A 14,494-nucleotide genomic window follows, 5' to 3' on the forward strand; every position below is an offset into this window, starting at 1 on the left:
TATTTTTCTAATTCTAGTAAGATTCCAGTCTTCACCACCCCCACATGAAAGGAACTCTGGTAATTTACGTTTTGATGGTGCCTGAAGACAAGAGGTTTTTCTTTAGCATGTCCTCTGGCTGGAAAAGGCTTCCATAAAACTTGGTTGGGTTACTTGATTGCCAAGAAACAGATGCACATGAAGGACTGCCCTGGATAGTTGAGATCATTTGGCTTACAAATGGGGCACATTCCACTCATATGCATAAAACACCACTTGGAAGTGAGAATGTTCATAAGCAATGCTAATGTAAGAACCTCCTGGTAATCTTAGCACCTCTGCCCTTGTTCCAATCAAGCTCAGGATGCACCTGCAAGTCCTTGACTTTCTCCAATTATAATTACTGACCTGGGACTTAGAGCTGCTGATGATACACAGCTGGAAGAATAAAATAGGCCAAAGGACAAACAGATCCATTCCTATGAACAGAATGTATTTCATTGTTCTTAATGGATGATGCTGCTGCCTCAAATTCCATAATGTCAGACTAGACCCTTGTTTCCTCTGATTTTGATGACATTTCTGCTTTGCAAACTCCTTAAATTCAACTACTTATTAATTTATTCAGCTGTGATTTGTTGAGCATCTACTATGAGCTAACCATCTGTAATGACTACCTCTTTCACTCATTGAGCCAGGCCTTTTATATTTTTGTCTATATTGTTTATCCTAAGACTATTTGCCCTCCAAACATGCCTAAACTCACATATTCCTCGTCCCTACTTGTTTCACCTATACCTTAATATAGGTGATGCTACAGACTTTCTTCTAGAAAAATATTGCCATATTTGCATATCCCAAATCAATTTGTGATAAAGAACGTGGATGTCTTTGATATCTGTTAACACCTAACATGTCTGGATAATAAATTTTACCTAACATTCTAGAAGCACACCATTCTTTTGGGAAAGTGTTGCTTCTGATTTTAGTCATGTCCCTTTAAAATGAATTAAATATTTAAAGAATTTAAAGAATTAAAGAGCTTATGGTGGCTGGACAGAACAGGAAGAGTGCTCTTAAAGCCACCATGTCAGATGTCCCAGAAGCTCTAAGATGCCAGTTAGTGAGCAAGCAGCGATGCAGATGCCACAGTTTAAAAAACGCACTTCAGCCTTATATAGGCAGCCAAGAAAATCTCATGAATATCCACAGCTGTTGCTCTTAGAGAGGAGCAAGATGGAAGAGCAAAATCAACAACATGATGTAAATAAGGTTAACAACAAGGCCTGAAAATTGTTTTAAAACCAAAAGGCAATTAAGTAACACCACTCTGCTAGGCAAGGCTAATGAGCCTTCTTCTGTGTTAAATCATGCTGACTAAGCTCATCTGAGGAACCAGAAAATAGAGCACAATGCAGATGGCAGAGACTTACAAGAAAGAGAGCTTGCACAGCAATCACCATGCGTATATTGTTCCCAGTGAAGAGAGAAGTTATGAGGAAGGGAACCAAACTGAAGAATTTTCCTGTTGTCACTCCTGTCCTTCCAGTTTTCAAAGCTCATTTTAATCCTGTTCACCACCAGGAAGCCATTCCTGTTTACAACCCAGTTCTAGGGCTATGCTAAACACAGTGCTAAATCCTTAGCTTCTAAAGTGCAAAGACTGTGTAACATTGTGGATTATTATATCCCTAGTGCCTACTATAGTATGTGTATATGTGTTGATCCAGATGAGGAATATAAGTAAATATATCATACATAAAGCCTGCCACATAGTGGACACTTAATTAATATTTAATGACTGAACAACTCAAAGGTCAAATAAATGAAGCTATCATTGGTGGATTAAAATGAAATGACGGGGCGCCTGGGTGGCTCAGTGGATTAAGCCACTGCCTTCGGCTCAGGTCATGATCTCAGGGTCCTGAGATCGAGTCCCACATCGAACTCTCTGCTCAGCAGGGAGCCTGCTTCCCTCTCTCTCTCTCTCTCTCTCTCTCTGCCTGCCTCTCTGCCTACTTGTGATCTCTCTCTGTCAAATACAGAAATAAAATCTTAAAAAAAAAATAAAATGAAATGAGGTTTATAAAGAATGATTAAGAAGTAAAAGTCTGTTGGATTGATTTTATTTTATAAAAACAAGGCATTTTTATAAGAACTTTCAAAAATGCTACTATACCTATGAATTAAAGAGAAAATATGAAAAAAAGTATAAGGGTAAAACTAAGATATGTCCATGAGATGCCAAAGTACTTAAATAAAGAAATGAAAAATTGGAAGTTATCTAGCTGATATTTGGCATCATGAAACCAAGTATTTCTAATAGAACTTTAATGTTCATTTATTCATCCTCACCACATACCTGCTGACTTTTTAGTATTCCATTCAGCTAGTACAGGTGTTGTATATTTAAGGTCTAAGTTTCCATGTAGGAATAAAAAAACATTTGAATTCTCCTTCCTAATGAAAACCCTTGAAGTCCCTTCCTTCCACATTACATTTGCTCCCTAAAACAACAGGTTTGGAATCAGTACATACAATTTTCTAACCAAAATGCTCTAGATTTTTGTCATTTTTTACTACATGAACCACACTGGAGATGTAGATGCAAAGTAGAAAATTTAATCCTGAAATGTCCTATGATGCTAGCATGGATTCAGCCTTACAAATATGTACTACAACTGATCAGTTAATCTGGATTCTTGGGTGTGGGTGATGAATATAATTAATTATTGCAGATTAACAATAAATTGTATCATCACAGAGGGTATTGACAAATTGCTTATATTCATGACTCAAGACAAATTAATCACAGGAGCCTCCCTCTCATGTTCTTTCATTTAGACAATGTGTCTTCTATATTCCCAGTTGAATAATTTAGCCACTTGTTGGCACCTGTGAATCAGTAACTTTTTCCTCAGTAGTACATTTCATCTAGTTATTTTACATGTGCAAGTAAGAAGTCAGATTTTTTCTTTTTTTTCAATTTATTAACATATAGTGTATTATTTGTTTCAGGGGTACAGGTCTGTAAATCATAAGTCTTACACAATTCACAGCACTCACCATGGCACATACTCTCCCCAATGTCCATACTCAGCCACCATATTCCTCCCCTCTCCCCTCCAGTAACCCTCAGTTTGTTTCCTGAGATCAAAAGTTTCTTAGGGTTTGTCTCCCTTCCCAGTCCCATCTTGTTTCATTTTCTCCTCCCCTTCCCCCATTCACACCCTGCCTTTCAAATTCCTCATATCAGAGAGATATGTCTGTCTCTGATTGAGAAGTCAGATTTATCTATATTAATTTCTGTATCTAGAAACTGACCATACTTTCATATATATTGTTGGAGCACATAATTATGGTTGGAACAGGCCCTAATCTCTCATTTTGAAACTATGCCTGAATAAGGGTCTATAATACTTTTAAATGACTGCTATAATAATTAGGTAGAGGGGCACCTGGGTGGCTCAGTGGGTTAAGCCTCTGCTTTCGGCTCAGGTCATGATCTCAAGGTCCTGGGATCAAGCCCCGCATCGGGCTCTCTGCTCAGCAGGGAGCCTGCTTCCCCATCTCTCTCTCTGTCTGCCTCTCTGCCTACCTGTGATCTTTCTCTCTATCAAATAAATAAAAATCTTAAAAAAAAATAAAATAATTAGGTAGATATACTGCTTTGATAAAGAGCATGCATATGTACTCATCAAACAACATTCAACATTTCTCTAATTGACTATGAAAACATAAGTCAATTAAAATCCACTCATCATTATTTACATAATAGAAAACATAGGAACAATATTGAAGATTCCTCAAATTTTTTTTACAGTCATCACCCTGCCCTTCTTCTACCACTATAAAAATAAACAAAATCATGAATCCTTCTTCTTTAAGACCATGATCTTACAAAAACAAACGAAAGCTCTAACCTTCATTATTTTAATATAATGAAACGTAGAATCAAAGTCTGACTTTTTAATGACTTAAAAATGGACTTCTTTTTAATCTTGGTTTACCTAAGGGGTTCCACACATACATTTCCAAGACTTACAGTAGTTTGTGGCTGAGGACTTTATGCATATCGAGTTACATGTCATGATTTCTTATTGGTATTGATTTGATATATGGTAATTTATTCTCTTGAAAAATTAAATCATTTTTGAATGTTCAAAGAAACAAGGCTCAATGCAATGCTTTACTGATATTTCATTCAAAAGATTTCTAGGGCCCTAGATGGCAAATATAAGAAAATTATAAACTACATTCTAAATTTCTATCCTTTAGGTCATTTTTGAGACTGGTTCTAAAATCATCCAAAATATGTGGATCCAGATGCACTGTGAGATTTAAAAAAGACTTTTCATAGCTTTTAATCTGTTTCTTAAATGATTTGCTTATTTTTTTAATGTTAAAAATGGCTAAAAATGATCTGTACCTAAATCTTAATTTTCTGGAGGAAAATAATGGAATTGATTCTTAATTTATTTCTTAGTAAGGGGAAGGTTTTGACAGCAATTTTTTTAGTTCCAGATCAGTTCATGTCTCCTTGTTAAACTTTTTATTTGGAAATAGTGTCAAACATACAAAAATAAAATATTTTCAGAGAACATCTGTATATCCTTTAACCAGATTGTCCTGTGGTTAATATTTTCTCCCCTTTGTTCTTTCTTGATAAATACATATTTTTTTTTCTGAACTGTTTGAGGGGTAACTTGCTTTAGTCTGAGCCCTGTAACTCTAAATATTTCATCATGTATCTTCTAAGATTAGGGATATTCTCCTACCTAATCAAAAATTCATGCTTTTTAATTGAAGTTGAACAGGATACAGCTTACCATTGGTAGTTTCATCACCTCCAAAATGCTGTCGGTAGAAGAGCATCAGTTCAATATTGTAGCATTTGTAGATGATCACAAGAAGTACAAGGAGGAGGAAGATTGCTCCCAGACCTCCTGCAAGTTCAATTTTGTAGATTAAATCTGGAACAGATAGAATAAACAGGAAAGGGTAATTAAATCAGCAACACTTGGGATCTTTCCATATTTCTAGTCTGTAAGATGTACAAACCATTCTGCTTTTCTTTCCAAAAGATTCTTCCTTAATGCGATAAGTAGCCTGTTCTCGATACATTTGTGTAAATCAAATTTTCATAAAATTAACTCTTTTCTGAAGATTTGAATAATTTTACTCTTGAAAATGATGTCTACTTGAAAAGGAATAGTCACTCCCAATTTGTTCTGAACACATGTAAATCTTACATATATACTTCTGTTTTAAGAGTATCTCAGGGAAATGTTAGAACTGCCTTTTTCTGGGTCTAGGGCCAGTATTTTGTTGTTTCTATTAAATTATCTTACTGACTTAGTAAAATTACCATCTAGTACTTCTCAGGCCACAGGCCCTATTCTACATGAGAGCAGCATAAAATTATTCTAAGAATCAAATCAGGATTGAATGAGCTTGCAAGATGTAACTGTTTCATTTAACCCTAGGAAAATAATCCAATAGAAGGTGACCTGGGAAAATTAGCTTATCCATTCCCCCTACTTATTTGAATAAATGACTATTATATGTATATAATATAATATGCCCAGTGTGACTAAAAGTGAATGAGAAACCCAGGTTAATAATTTGAACTATTCATCCAACACTAGGCTAACTGATAGTAGCCCTAGGCTGCTCCAGAGGAGCACCCCTAGAGCACTAATAGCTGCAAAAATTAAATCAACACATAATGGAAGGAGATCTAATGTATCCCAGGCTCAGGGTTTGATTTATGCATAGCTTAATTAGTGATATTAACAAATCTAAGGGGTATCATCAAAAAAGAGGATAGTACCATGAAATTCAGAGGAATGGGAAGTCAGAAGAGAATTTAGAATGTGAATTCAGCAAAGTCTAGAAGAGAAAGACTAAATCTGAAAGACACCAGACCAAAGACATATTTTCCTCTGTGTGATAGGGATATTCATTCATCTTAAACATAGATAAAATTACATAAAATATTAGTTAACCTCCCCTTAATTTAATTCCATAATTACTAACTGACTTTTAAAAATTATCAGTTCTGCTTACTATGTAGCTAGAAACTAGAAAAGAGAGTGAATTTCTAGTTTGTGTATCAGTTGTTTATGAGTTTGGTTTATATCAATCAGCCTCCTTGGCTGGGTAAATTCTGTGACACTGTCAAAATCAAATTTCTAACCATAACAGACTGCCACTCCTGAAGGTCTCTTAAAAACCAGACTGTCAACATTTCCCTGGCGATATCCCTTGTCTCTACATAGGGTTATTGCTTAAGAGAAACTAGGCAGGCTCAATATGACAATTAAGATTAAAGAAAAAGATAAACATATATAATATATACTACATACAATTTTTACTACACATATAATACATAGTATTTAAAATATACTACTACATATATATAAAATAGATACTATAAGTAATATATATTATACATAAAATTTTCAACCAGTCTATTAATATATTCTCTAAGTAAACCTTGAGGGCAAGAATCCTATAGGGCAAATTTATAAATGAAGAATCTGAGACTCAGTAGTTTAATTCAGTTACTCAAGGTCATATACCTAAGAAGTGGCCAAGATGGGATGTGAGCCCAGATATTCTAGTTTCAAATTCAAGACCCTTTTTATTATACCACTGTTTTGTAAGCTTCAGCTGGAAATTGACAAAGGAAAGACTTCTCCCTTTTGCTTCATAGAACAATTGGTAATGCTTCATAAGAATATGTAACTTGCAGTGAATTTTGGCTCCTCCTGTCCTTCCTAGGAAAATAACCTAAACTACAATTCACCAGGCAGAATGAAAGGACTGAGTAGGTCTCGTGCACTTCATTAGAGGATACTGAAGAATTCTGTAACTGTACCAGAGAGAAAAGAAGGGCCTTCTGTAGTCCAGCATATGAAGAAAAGTTTTAGGTTTCATGGGGAGAGAGAATTTGATCTTGGAAAGGAGGTGGAGTGAGAGAGGAGATGGTAGAAGCCAGAGACAGCATGTTCAATCAGGAAAGTCACTGAGTGGAAATGTAAGAAGCATAAGTAAATGTCTCTTTTTTAGTAAGGAGAGAGAGGGAATAATGGAAAAAGGAAGGGAGTGGGGCTGCTGTGAAGGACAAAATATATTAATGAAGAATATCATGAGCAGACCCATAACAAGTAGGGATAGGAAACTGGATTCTATCTCTGTCCTGCCTGGTGTGAGAGGTAGTCATTTTGAAAACTGAGCCAAAATGTTTCAGGTAAAAAATGTCATACCACACATTAGCTCTGCCTCCTGCCGTCTGTATAGAATGTAGCTCCCCAGGAGCCACTATACAGTGGCTGTATATGGGTGGAAAGGCAGGCTTGTTTATGAGACCTGAGTGGGGCTACAATATCAAAATCTTTGCTTGTTTTCTCACCATCTTACATCAATTATGCATTCATAACAGCCAGTGTTAAATTGACAGAGCAATGACTTTTTTGTTACTCTAGAAACTGACTTCTGTTTGGTATTAGGACATTGATTGACTTGATTCAATATGTTTTTTTCTGCTGTAAATGTTTATTTACTGTTGTAAATATTTTTGGCTTTTACTCTTTCCTATATTTCTGTCTGTCTCTCTTTCTGGTCAGAATAGAATTCAACTGCTTTCAAAGTCACCAAATGGGAATTTTTTCAGCAATTTCTATGCTATTTACAGAGTAGAGTTGCTATTAGGTAGATAAGAAACTTCAGCAGTAGGAACAATTTGTGCTCCCAAGTAGCAGAAACCTTTTTTCTTCTTATGGAAGAAAATCATGGTATGAAAAGTACCTTTGTGGTTTTGGGGTCTTTGAAAGATATTACCTAATGATGGCTGTTTACGTTGAAAACTGTGTACCTAGTCCTGAGACAACCAGTATTCTTTCATTCAGCCCAGGCAGAGACATTAAAAGGGAAACATGCATCCTATAATCAGAGGGCAGAATTGCCATCACCCACAGGATACCTGGCTTCTCTTTTGTCTTCTCTTTTCAACTGCCATTTCCTATCTCAGCAGGATCTATACTTCTAGGGACATTTCCTGAGAAGGTGAAAGTCATTTTATTTGGACTGTGTCTTATATACACATCACAAAGATAGCTATATCCAGAATAGCAATTTGTGGGATTGTAACTTTTTGTAGGCACTCAAAGTAAAAGTGTAATTCTTTTTAACCTTCTTAGTTTGAACCCAACTATCTCTTCACTTTGAAAGGGGATCGGACATTATAGAATGGGCAAAGTAGCAGCTGAAGCCAAGGGATTAGAGAGAGGGAAGACTGGAAATGTTTTGAGTTATCTCATAAGTTGGTAAGCAGGTTAGGAGATCCCACCTGGGGATTTCCTGTATAGATTGGGGGTTCAGCAGTGGGGCAGTAGCACTGGGAATGAACAGAGAGATTCAGTGATAAGATTTGTTTGTGGGAAAGGCAATATGTGCAGATAAGAAACAATTATCATAATTTCCTTAGCATAAATTCAGTCTCATTCACACACACACACACACACAAATGGGATGGACTTCTTACTAAAATGTTAGTTGTAATTGTTGATAATAGTTCATCAGGGAGTGAGCAAGTGGTAGGTGCAGGTAAAAGATGCATTGGAAAGGGTCGTTTTGCTCTGAGAAAGCCTGACCGTGTTAATTGGATATATTAGACATGAGTTTTCATCTTATCAAAGGCTTTTTCATTGTATGAAAGGATTCATCAAATGTTTCTTCTCGGGGGCGCCTGGATGGCTCAGTGGGTTGGGCCTCTGCCTTCCGCTCAGGTTGAGATCTCAGGGTCCTGGGATCGAGCCCCACATGGCGCTCTCTGCTCAGCAGGGAGCCAGCATCCCTCCCTCTCTCTGCCTGCCTCTCTGCCTGCTTGTGATCTCTCTCTCTCTGTGTCAGATAAATAAATAAAATCTTTAAAAAAATGTTTCTTCTCGATAATTATCACTTAGGGCATTTTCAACGTCTGACTTACAGCTCATCAGGAAGTTATTGTTCCATAAAAAAAAGCCATACTGTTATTCCAGGTGGAAACAATGCAGCCACTGAGGCCAGGCTATGCTGTGATAAAGTTTGAAAGGTTCAACTCCAAAGGAAATATCTGAAGTTTTTCTAGACAAGCCAGAGTGTAGTCTGATTAAAAACATTGGAGCAGAGCCATAAGGCTTCTCACTCTTTTCTGGAACTCTACCATATTGTTGAGCGCTCCTAAAGAAAATGGAATAAGGGAAGATGAACTGCATCCTTTTGCAAAGCAAAAAATTTAACTGCTACTTAAAACAGAAAGTGCACATTGGTATACCATGTTCCCCCCAAAGGTTTTATTGTTCTATATAATATTTCCAAAGCATGAATGCTAATATTTAAAAATCAAAAGATTGCATGCTTAGTGTTTCAACTTAACTTGAAAATTCAAAAGTTCTCATATTTCTGGGTTTACATTTCAACAAGCATGGCAATAATCTTCTCGAAAAGAGTAGTGATTGCCCCTTTAAGGTGAAGCATGTTTTCTCTAGCCCCTGTGCTTCTTTCCCCATAATATCCAGCCTCTTAAAAAAAAAAAAAAAGTTCACTATCTGCCTGGCCCCTGAGGTATTTAAGTTTTCAATCCCCAATCTGGAAACTGAATTTCTTTAAAAACAGAAATGCATTTAGGTAGCCCAAGGCAGACACTAGTCAAGAGAAAATCACAGGTACATCCTGTCTTTACCAATCCCTATTACCTATTTCTGGCCTATTGCTCTGGCCCTCTAAAAGAAGGATTTTCACCAAACAAATACTTTTGAGCACCTACTATATTCTATGCCTAAGGATATAGCCTAAATAAGGTGGGAAAAGTCCCTGTTCTCATGGAGTTTATATTGTTGTGAGGCAGGAGAGATAAGCAAAAAAATACCACATCCCCCAACACATCTCCATGATGGGCATTAAGAAGGGCATATGATGTGATTAGCACTGGGTGTTATAAGCAACTGATGAATCACTGAACACTACATCAGAAACTAATGATATATTATATCTTGGCTAATTGGATTTAAATAAATAAAAAAGAAGAAAACAAATACATAATAAATACAATAAACAGAAATAAAGCCAAGCAAGAGAAAAAAAGAAAGTGATGGATAGTTCATTAAATGATTAGATCAAGAAAATACAACACACATATATATATATTTAATATTATTTCACCTTGAAAAAGAAGAAAATCTTTTCATTTATTAAAACATGGATGAAACTGGAGGGAATTCTGTTAAGTAACGTAAGCCAGAGAGAGAAAGGTAAATATTATACTGCATGTTATCACTTATATATTTATCTGTGTCTAAAAAAAAAAACCCTGAAGTCATAGAAAAAGAGTGAAAAAATGATTGTCAGGGGCTTGGAATATGGGAGGAAATAGGGAGAAACTGGTAAAAGTGTACAAACTTTTAGTTGTAAAATGAATAAGATCTGAAGATCTAATGTATAAAATGGTGATTATAGTTGATAACATAGTATTGTATAATTGAAATTTGTTAAGAGGGTGAACTTACATGTTTCCATCCAATAAATAAATAAATAAATAAATAAATAAATAAAAAGGAGAAGAAGAACAAAGTATATAGGTGCAGTAATGGATGTGTTAATTAATTCAAGAAGGGATACCCATTCACAGTGTATATGTATATCAAATCACCATGTTGTTACTTTAAATATCTTACAATTTTGTCAATTTCACCTCAGTAAAGTTAAAAATTTTTAAACAGAGAAAGTGCAGATATCTTGATATCTTGGTTATCACAAAGAGTAGGCTGAGAAAATGAAGCAGTCCCTGCCCCCAGATCTTGCAGTGAAGGAGATGAAATGGACCTGGCACACTGATTTAAACTGTATTACAGGGGTGACTGGGGGGCTCAGTCGTTAAGTTTCTGCCTTCAGCTCAAGTCATGATCTCAAGGTCCTGGGGTCAAGCCCCACACTGGGCTCCCTGCTTGGCAGGGAGTCTGCCTCCCCCTCTCTGCCTGCCTCTCTGCCTACTTGTGATCTCCCTCTCTGTGTCAAATAAATAAATAAAATCTTAAAAAAACTGTATTACAATTTCAAAATTCTAAATAACAGAGAACAAAACAAAAAGCAAAAACAAAGGGAGTGTTGTGTAGTATTACTTTATATAGTGTGGCCAGGGAAAGGTATTAAATAGGTAATATTTAAGCCGAGACTTATATGAAAAGAGTAAGTGAATCATCAGAACAATGGGGAGAAGAGTGTTCCAGGCCCTGGAAATAGCAAAGGCAAAGACCATCAGCCAGGACTGTGCTTGGTGAGCGCAAGAAATAGAAAGGAAGCTAGTGTTTGTGCTACTTAAGACAGATAGGCAGATTGTAGTAGAAAATGAGATCAGATATCACAATAGATTATGTTATGCATTGTAGGCCATGGCATAGATTTGGGATTTCATTCTGAGTGTAAGAGAGAGGGTCTATAATTGGAGGGCTCTGATTAAAGGAATATGATCTGACTTACATATTAAAAGGATCATTCTGGCTACTGTTATGAGAATAGACGATAAGGGGACAAGGAAGAAGAGGGAAGACCATTAGGAGGCCACTGCCATGAGCCAAACAACTGATGTTGATGTTTCAGACTAGGGTGGTAACAATTAAGGTGAGGAAAGTCATCAGAATCTGGACATATTTTGAAAACAAAGCCATGGGATTTGCTGGAGGACTAGTCTGACTCTCGGGATTTTGGCCTGAGCAACTGGAAGGATGATGATGGAGATAGAGAAGGCAACTGAAGGACCAGGTTTACAGGAAGGAAAAATCAGAATTCTTATTTGGGACAAGGGAATATTGATATGCCTACTAGATATGTCTACTAGTGGAGTTTTTGAACAGTTGTTGAATAAGCAGTTAAGAATATAACTCTGGGGGCGCCTGTGTGGCTCAGTTGGTTGAGCAACTGCCTTCGGCTCAGGTCATGATCCTGGACTTCCAGGATCGAGTCCCACATCGGGCTCCCAGCTCCTTGGGGAGTCTGCTTCTCCCTCTGACCTCCTCCTTTCTCATGTTCTCTCTCACTCATTCTCCCTCAAATAAATAAATAAAACCTTTAAAAAAAAAGAATATGACTCTAGAGTTTAGCAAGATTAGGCAGGCTACAGATATAAATTCGGGAGTTGTCAGCATATATGTAAGTAAGCTCATGAGATGGAGATGGAATGAAATCATCTAGGGAGTGAGAGGAGGGGACCTGAATCCTGCAGCACTCTGATATTTGGAGATGAGAAAGAGGGGAATTAATATTCTCAGTTATGCATGCTTTAGACACGTTTCCTTGCAGAAGGAAGTAGCAGTTATACATTGTGCTTTGGTTTCTACTGTCAGATTATTAGAAATTTTAAGTGTTGCTAGTGGTTGCTTTCCTTATTAAAGAGAAATGGATTTGTTTTTAAACTCAAGGCTATTCCTATCTCTGCTGACTGAGTGATAGGAAACCCACCACCACCATTATTTTTCCTCATAGCAAGAACACTATGTATTTGTTGGGCAATTTTTTGCTTAAAGTTTGTCTTTCTTTGCACTCTCACTACTCTGAAGATTATAAGCCCCATGGCCCACACAGCCTTGAGGATGTCTATCTTATTCATCACTCTATTACCTAGTACTTAGCACAATACTTGCTATACATAATCTTCAATAATAAAAGATAACATTCATTAACCAGATGGGTTCTAAGTGCCTATTAGTGGTCAGATATTGCCCAAGTTGTTGAAGATACAGAGGTACTACAGACCTTGGCTTGGATGATCTCTGAGCCTAAAATAAGACTGGAATGAGCAGGAACAAAGTGATCTTTGCTATAAGGTATCTGGACATGATGAACGTCTGCCCTTTATGTAGGTGGATTATGCGGTTGCCTAGTGCACAGGAGAAGTTATCCAAGTTCTGCATAATAGCAAACACTGAGTGTGGCATATTTCACACTACATCATTATCATTTGAGCCTCAAAATGTCTCTACAAGGTAGATATTATTATCCATGTTTTACAGATAAGAAAATTGAGGTTCAGGATGCTTTATCAGACAAGTTAGTACTGCTGAAGCGAGTAGTTGAATCAGTGGTGGAAACAGGATCTCTTCAACCAGAGTCTCTTGATTTCACGTTCCATATTAGGTTCCTTTATATTTAAAAAATCCATTATTTTAAGATGGAATCAAATCCATCTGAGTAAGAAATGGTACTAGATAGATAAAAGCATTATTTTCAGAATAATGACATTTTCCTGCTTTCCCTAGAATGGCTGGTCAAGGTCAAGTATTAGGGTTAGCTGGAAAATAGAAACTCTATCTTGGTTAAGAGGTACAACTAGTGACCTTGTTGACTGAATCTATTCTATTGCTCTATAGCCTAGACAACAAGAACACTGATTGAGAACATTTGTTCTGTTACATTTAGAAAACCTTTGCCAGATACACAAATACAGAACTATTTAGCTTTTTGCAGTAATCAAGAGTTGTGGCAGGGTAAGAGCCAATCTCAGAAGCAGCTCCAGCTGCTGGGATTATTGTTCCTATACCTGCTTTTATCTCCTTTATCTGTAAATTTAGTTTCTTTTCCTTGTTCATTATATGCAATTTCCACCCTGTCTGGAACCAAATTTAGAGAGAGATTTCCATAAGTGTCAAAATATTTTAAAGGATATGCACCTCTCAGAGGCCTCTTAACACCACCAGATCATATCATGAAATATTGTTTATAATCTTTATTATAACAATTACAAGAATATTATGATATCTCTTCACTATTTTTATTTATATTTTAGCCAGGGAATAAAAAAGTGACTTTGTTTCTTATCCAATAATAAAATCCCCAGTTTCTCATTTAAGAATATGAAATGGTGAAGCACAGAGAAAAATTTAAATGTTAATACCTATCAAATTTTATATAACACTTATAACCAAGGTACATTTTATCTCACTAAATTTAATACATAACTATTTCATTTTTTATCTACTTCCTAATGGATAGAAGATTATAGGTATTTTATGTGAATATCCATAGCAAAAAAGATATTTTTCCTTAAAAAGACAAAATGTTTAATGTTCATGCCTCATGATAAAATAAGGCCAGGAAGCATACTTAACTTCAATAGTTACTTGGAAGCTAAACAAACCATAGTAATACTTATAAAAATAAATACCCTTTTTACGCAGCAGAACACTGGCATGTTTCCGTCCATTTCGGTTTTCCACATGGCAGGTATAATTTGCCAGGTCGGCCTCCACCACTGAATCAAAGATGAGTGTCAATTCCACTTCTTTTTCTCCAAGATGCTCTTTGAGGAGCCTGAAATAAAGACAGTATTCTTGGTTGAACTGGTTTAACTTGGGGAGAGAGCAGCCATGCAAACATATAAATGATTATGTAGTTCACAAGGTCTCCAGTGGGCATGGAGAATCTTAACTGGGTGGAATGTATGGAGCCTTCAATAAGAAAACACAAAAAGTGACTCTTG

The 14,494-nt window shown here is 36.4% G+C and overlaps 1 protein-coding gene across 3 annotated transcripts in view; it reads right to left on the reverse strand.

Moving 5' to 3' along the window:
* The window catches only part of IL1RAPL2 (interleukin 1 receptor accessory protein like 2), a 1,449,628-nt gene that overhangs the window by 14,851 nt on the left and 1,420,283 nt on the right, over positions 1-14,494 (reverse strand). For all 3 annotated transcript variants that reach the window (XM_082717421.1, XM_082717422.1, XM_082717423.1), the window contains 2 exons: positions 14,180-14,325; positions 4,809-4,952 (listed from right to left, as the gene is read on the reverse strand). In XM_082717421.1, the coding sequence (XP_082573547.1) occupies positions 4,809-4,952; positions 14,180-14,325 (290 nt within the window). The remainder of the gene's footprint in view (positions 1-4,808; positions 4,953-14,179; positions 14,326-14,494) is intronic.

Source organism: Mustela nivalis (genome assembly GCF_964662115.1).
Source record: "Mustela nivalis genome assembly, chromosome: X".
Lineage (NCBI taxonomy): Eukaryota > Metazoa > Chordata > Mammalia > Carnivora > Mustelidae > Mustela > Mustela nivalis.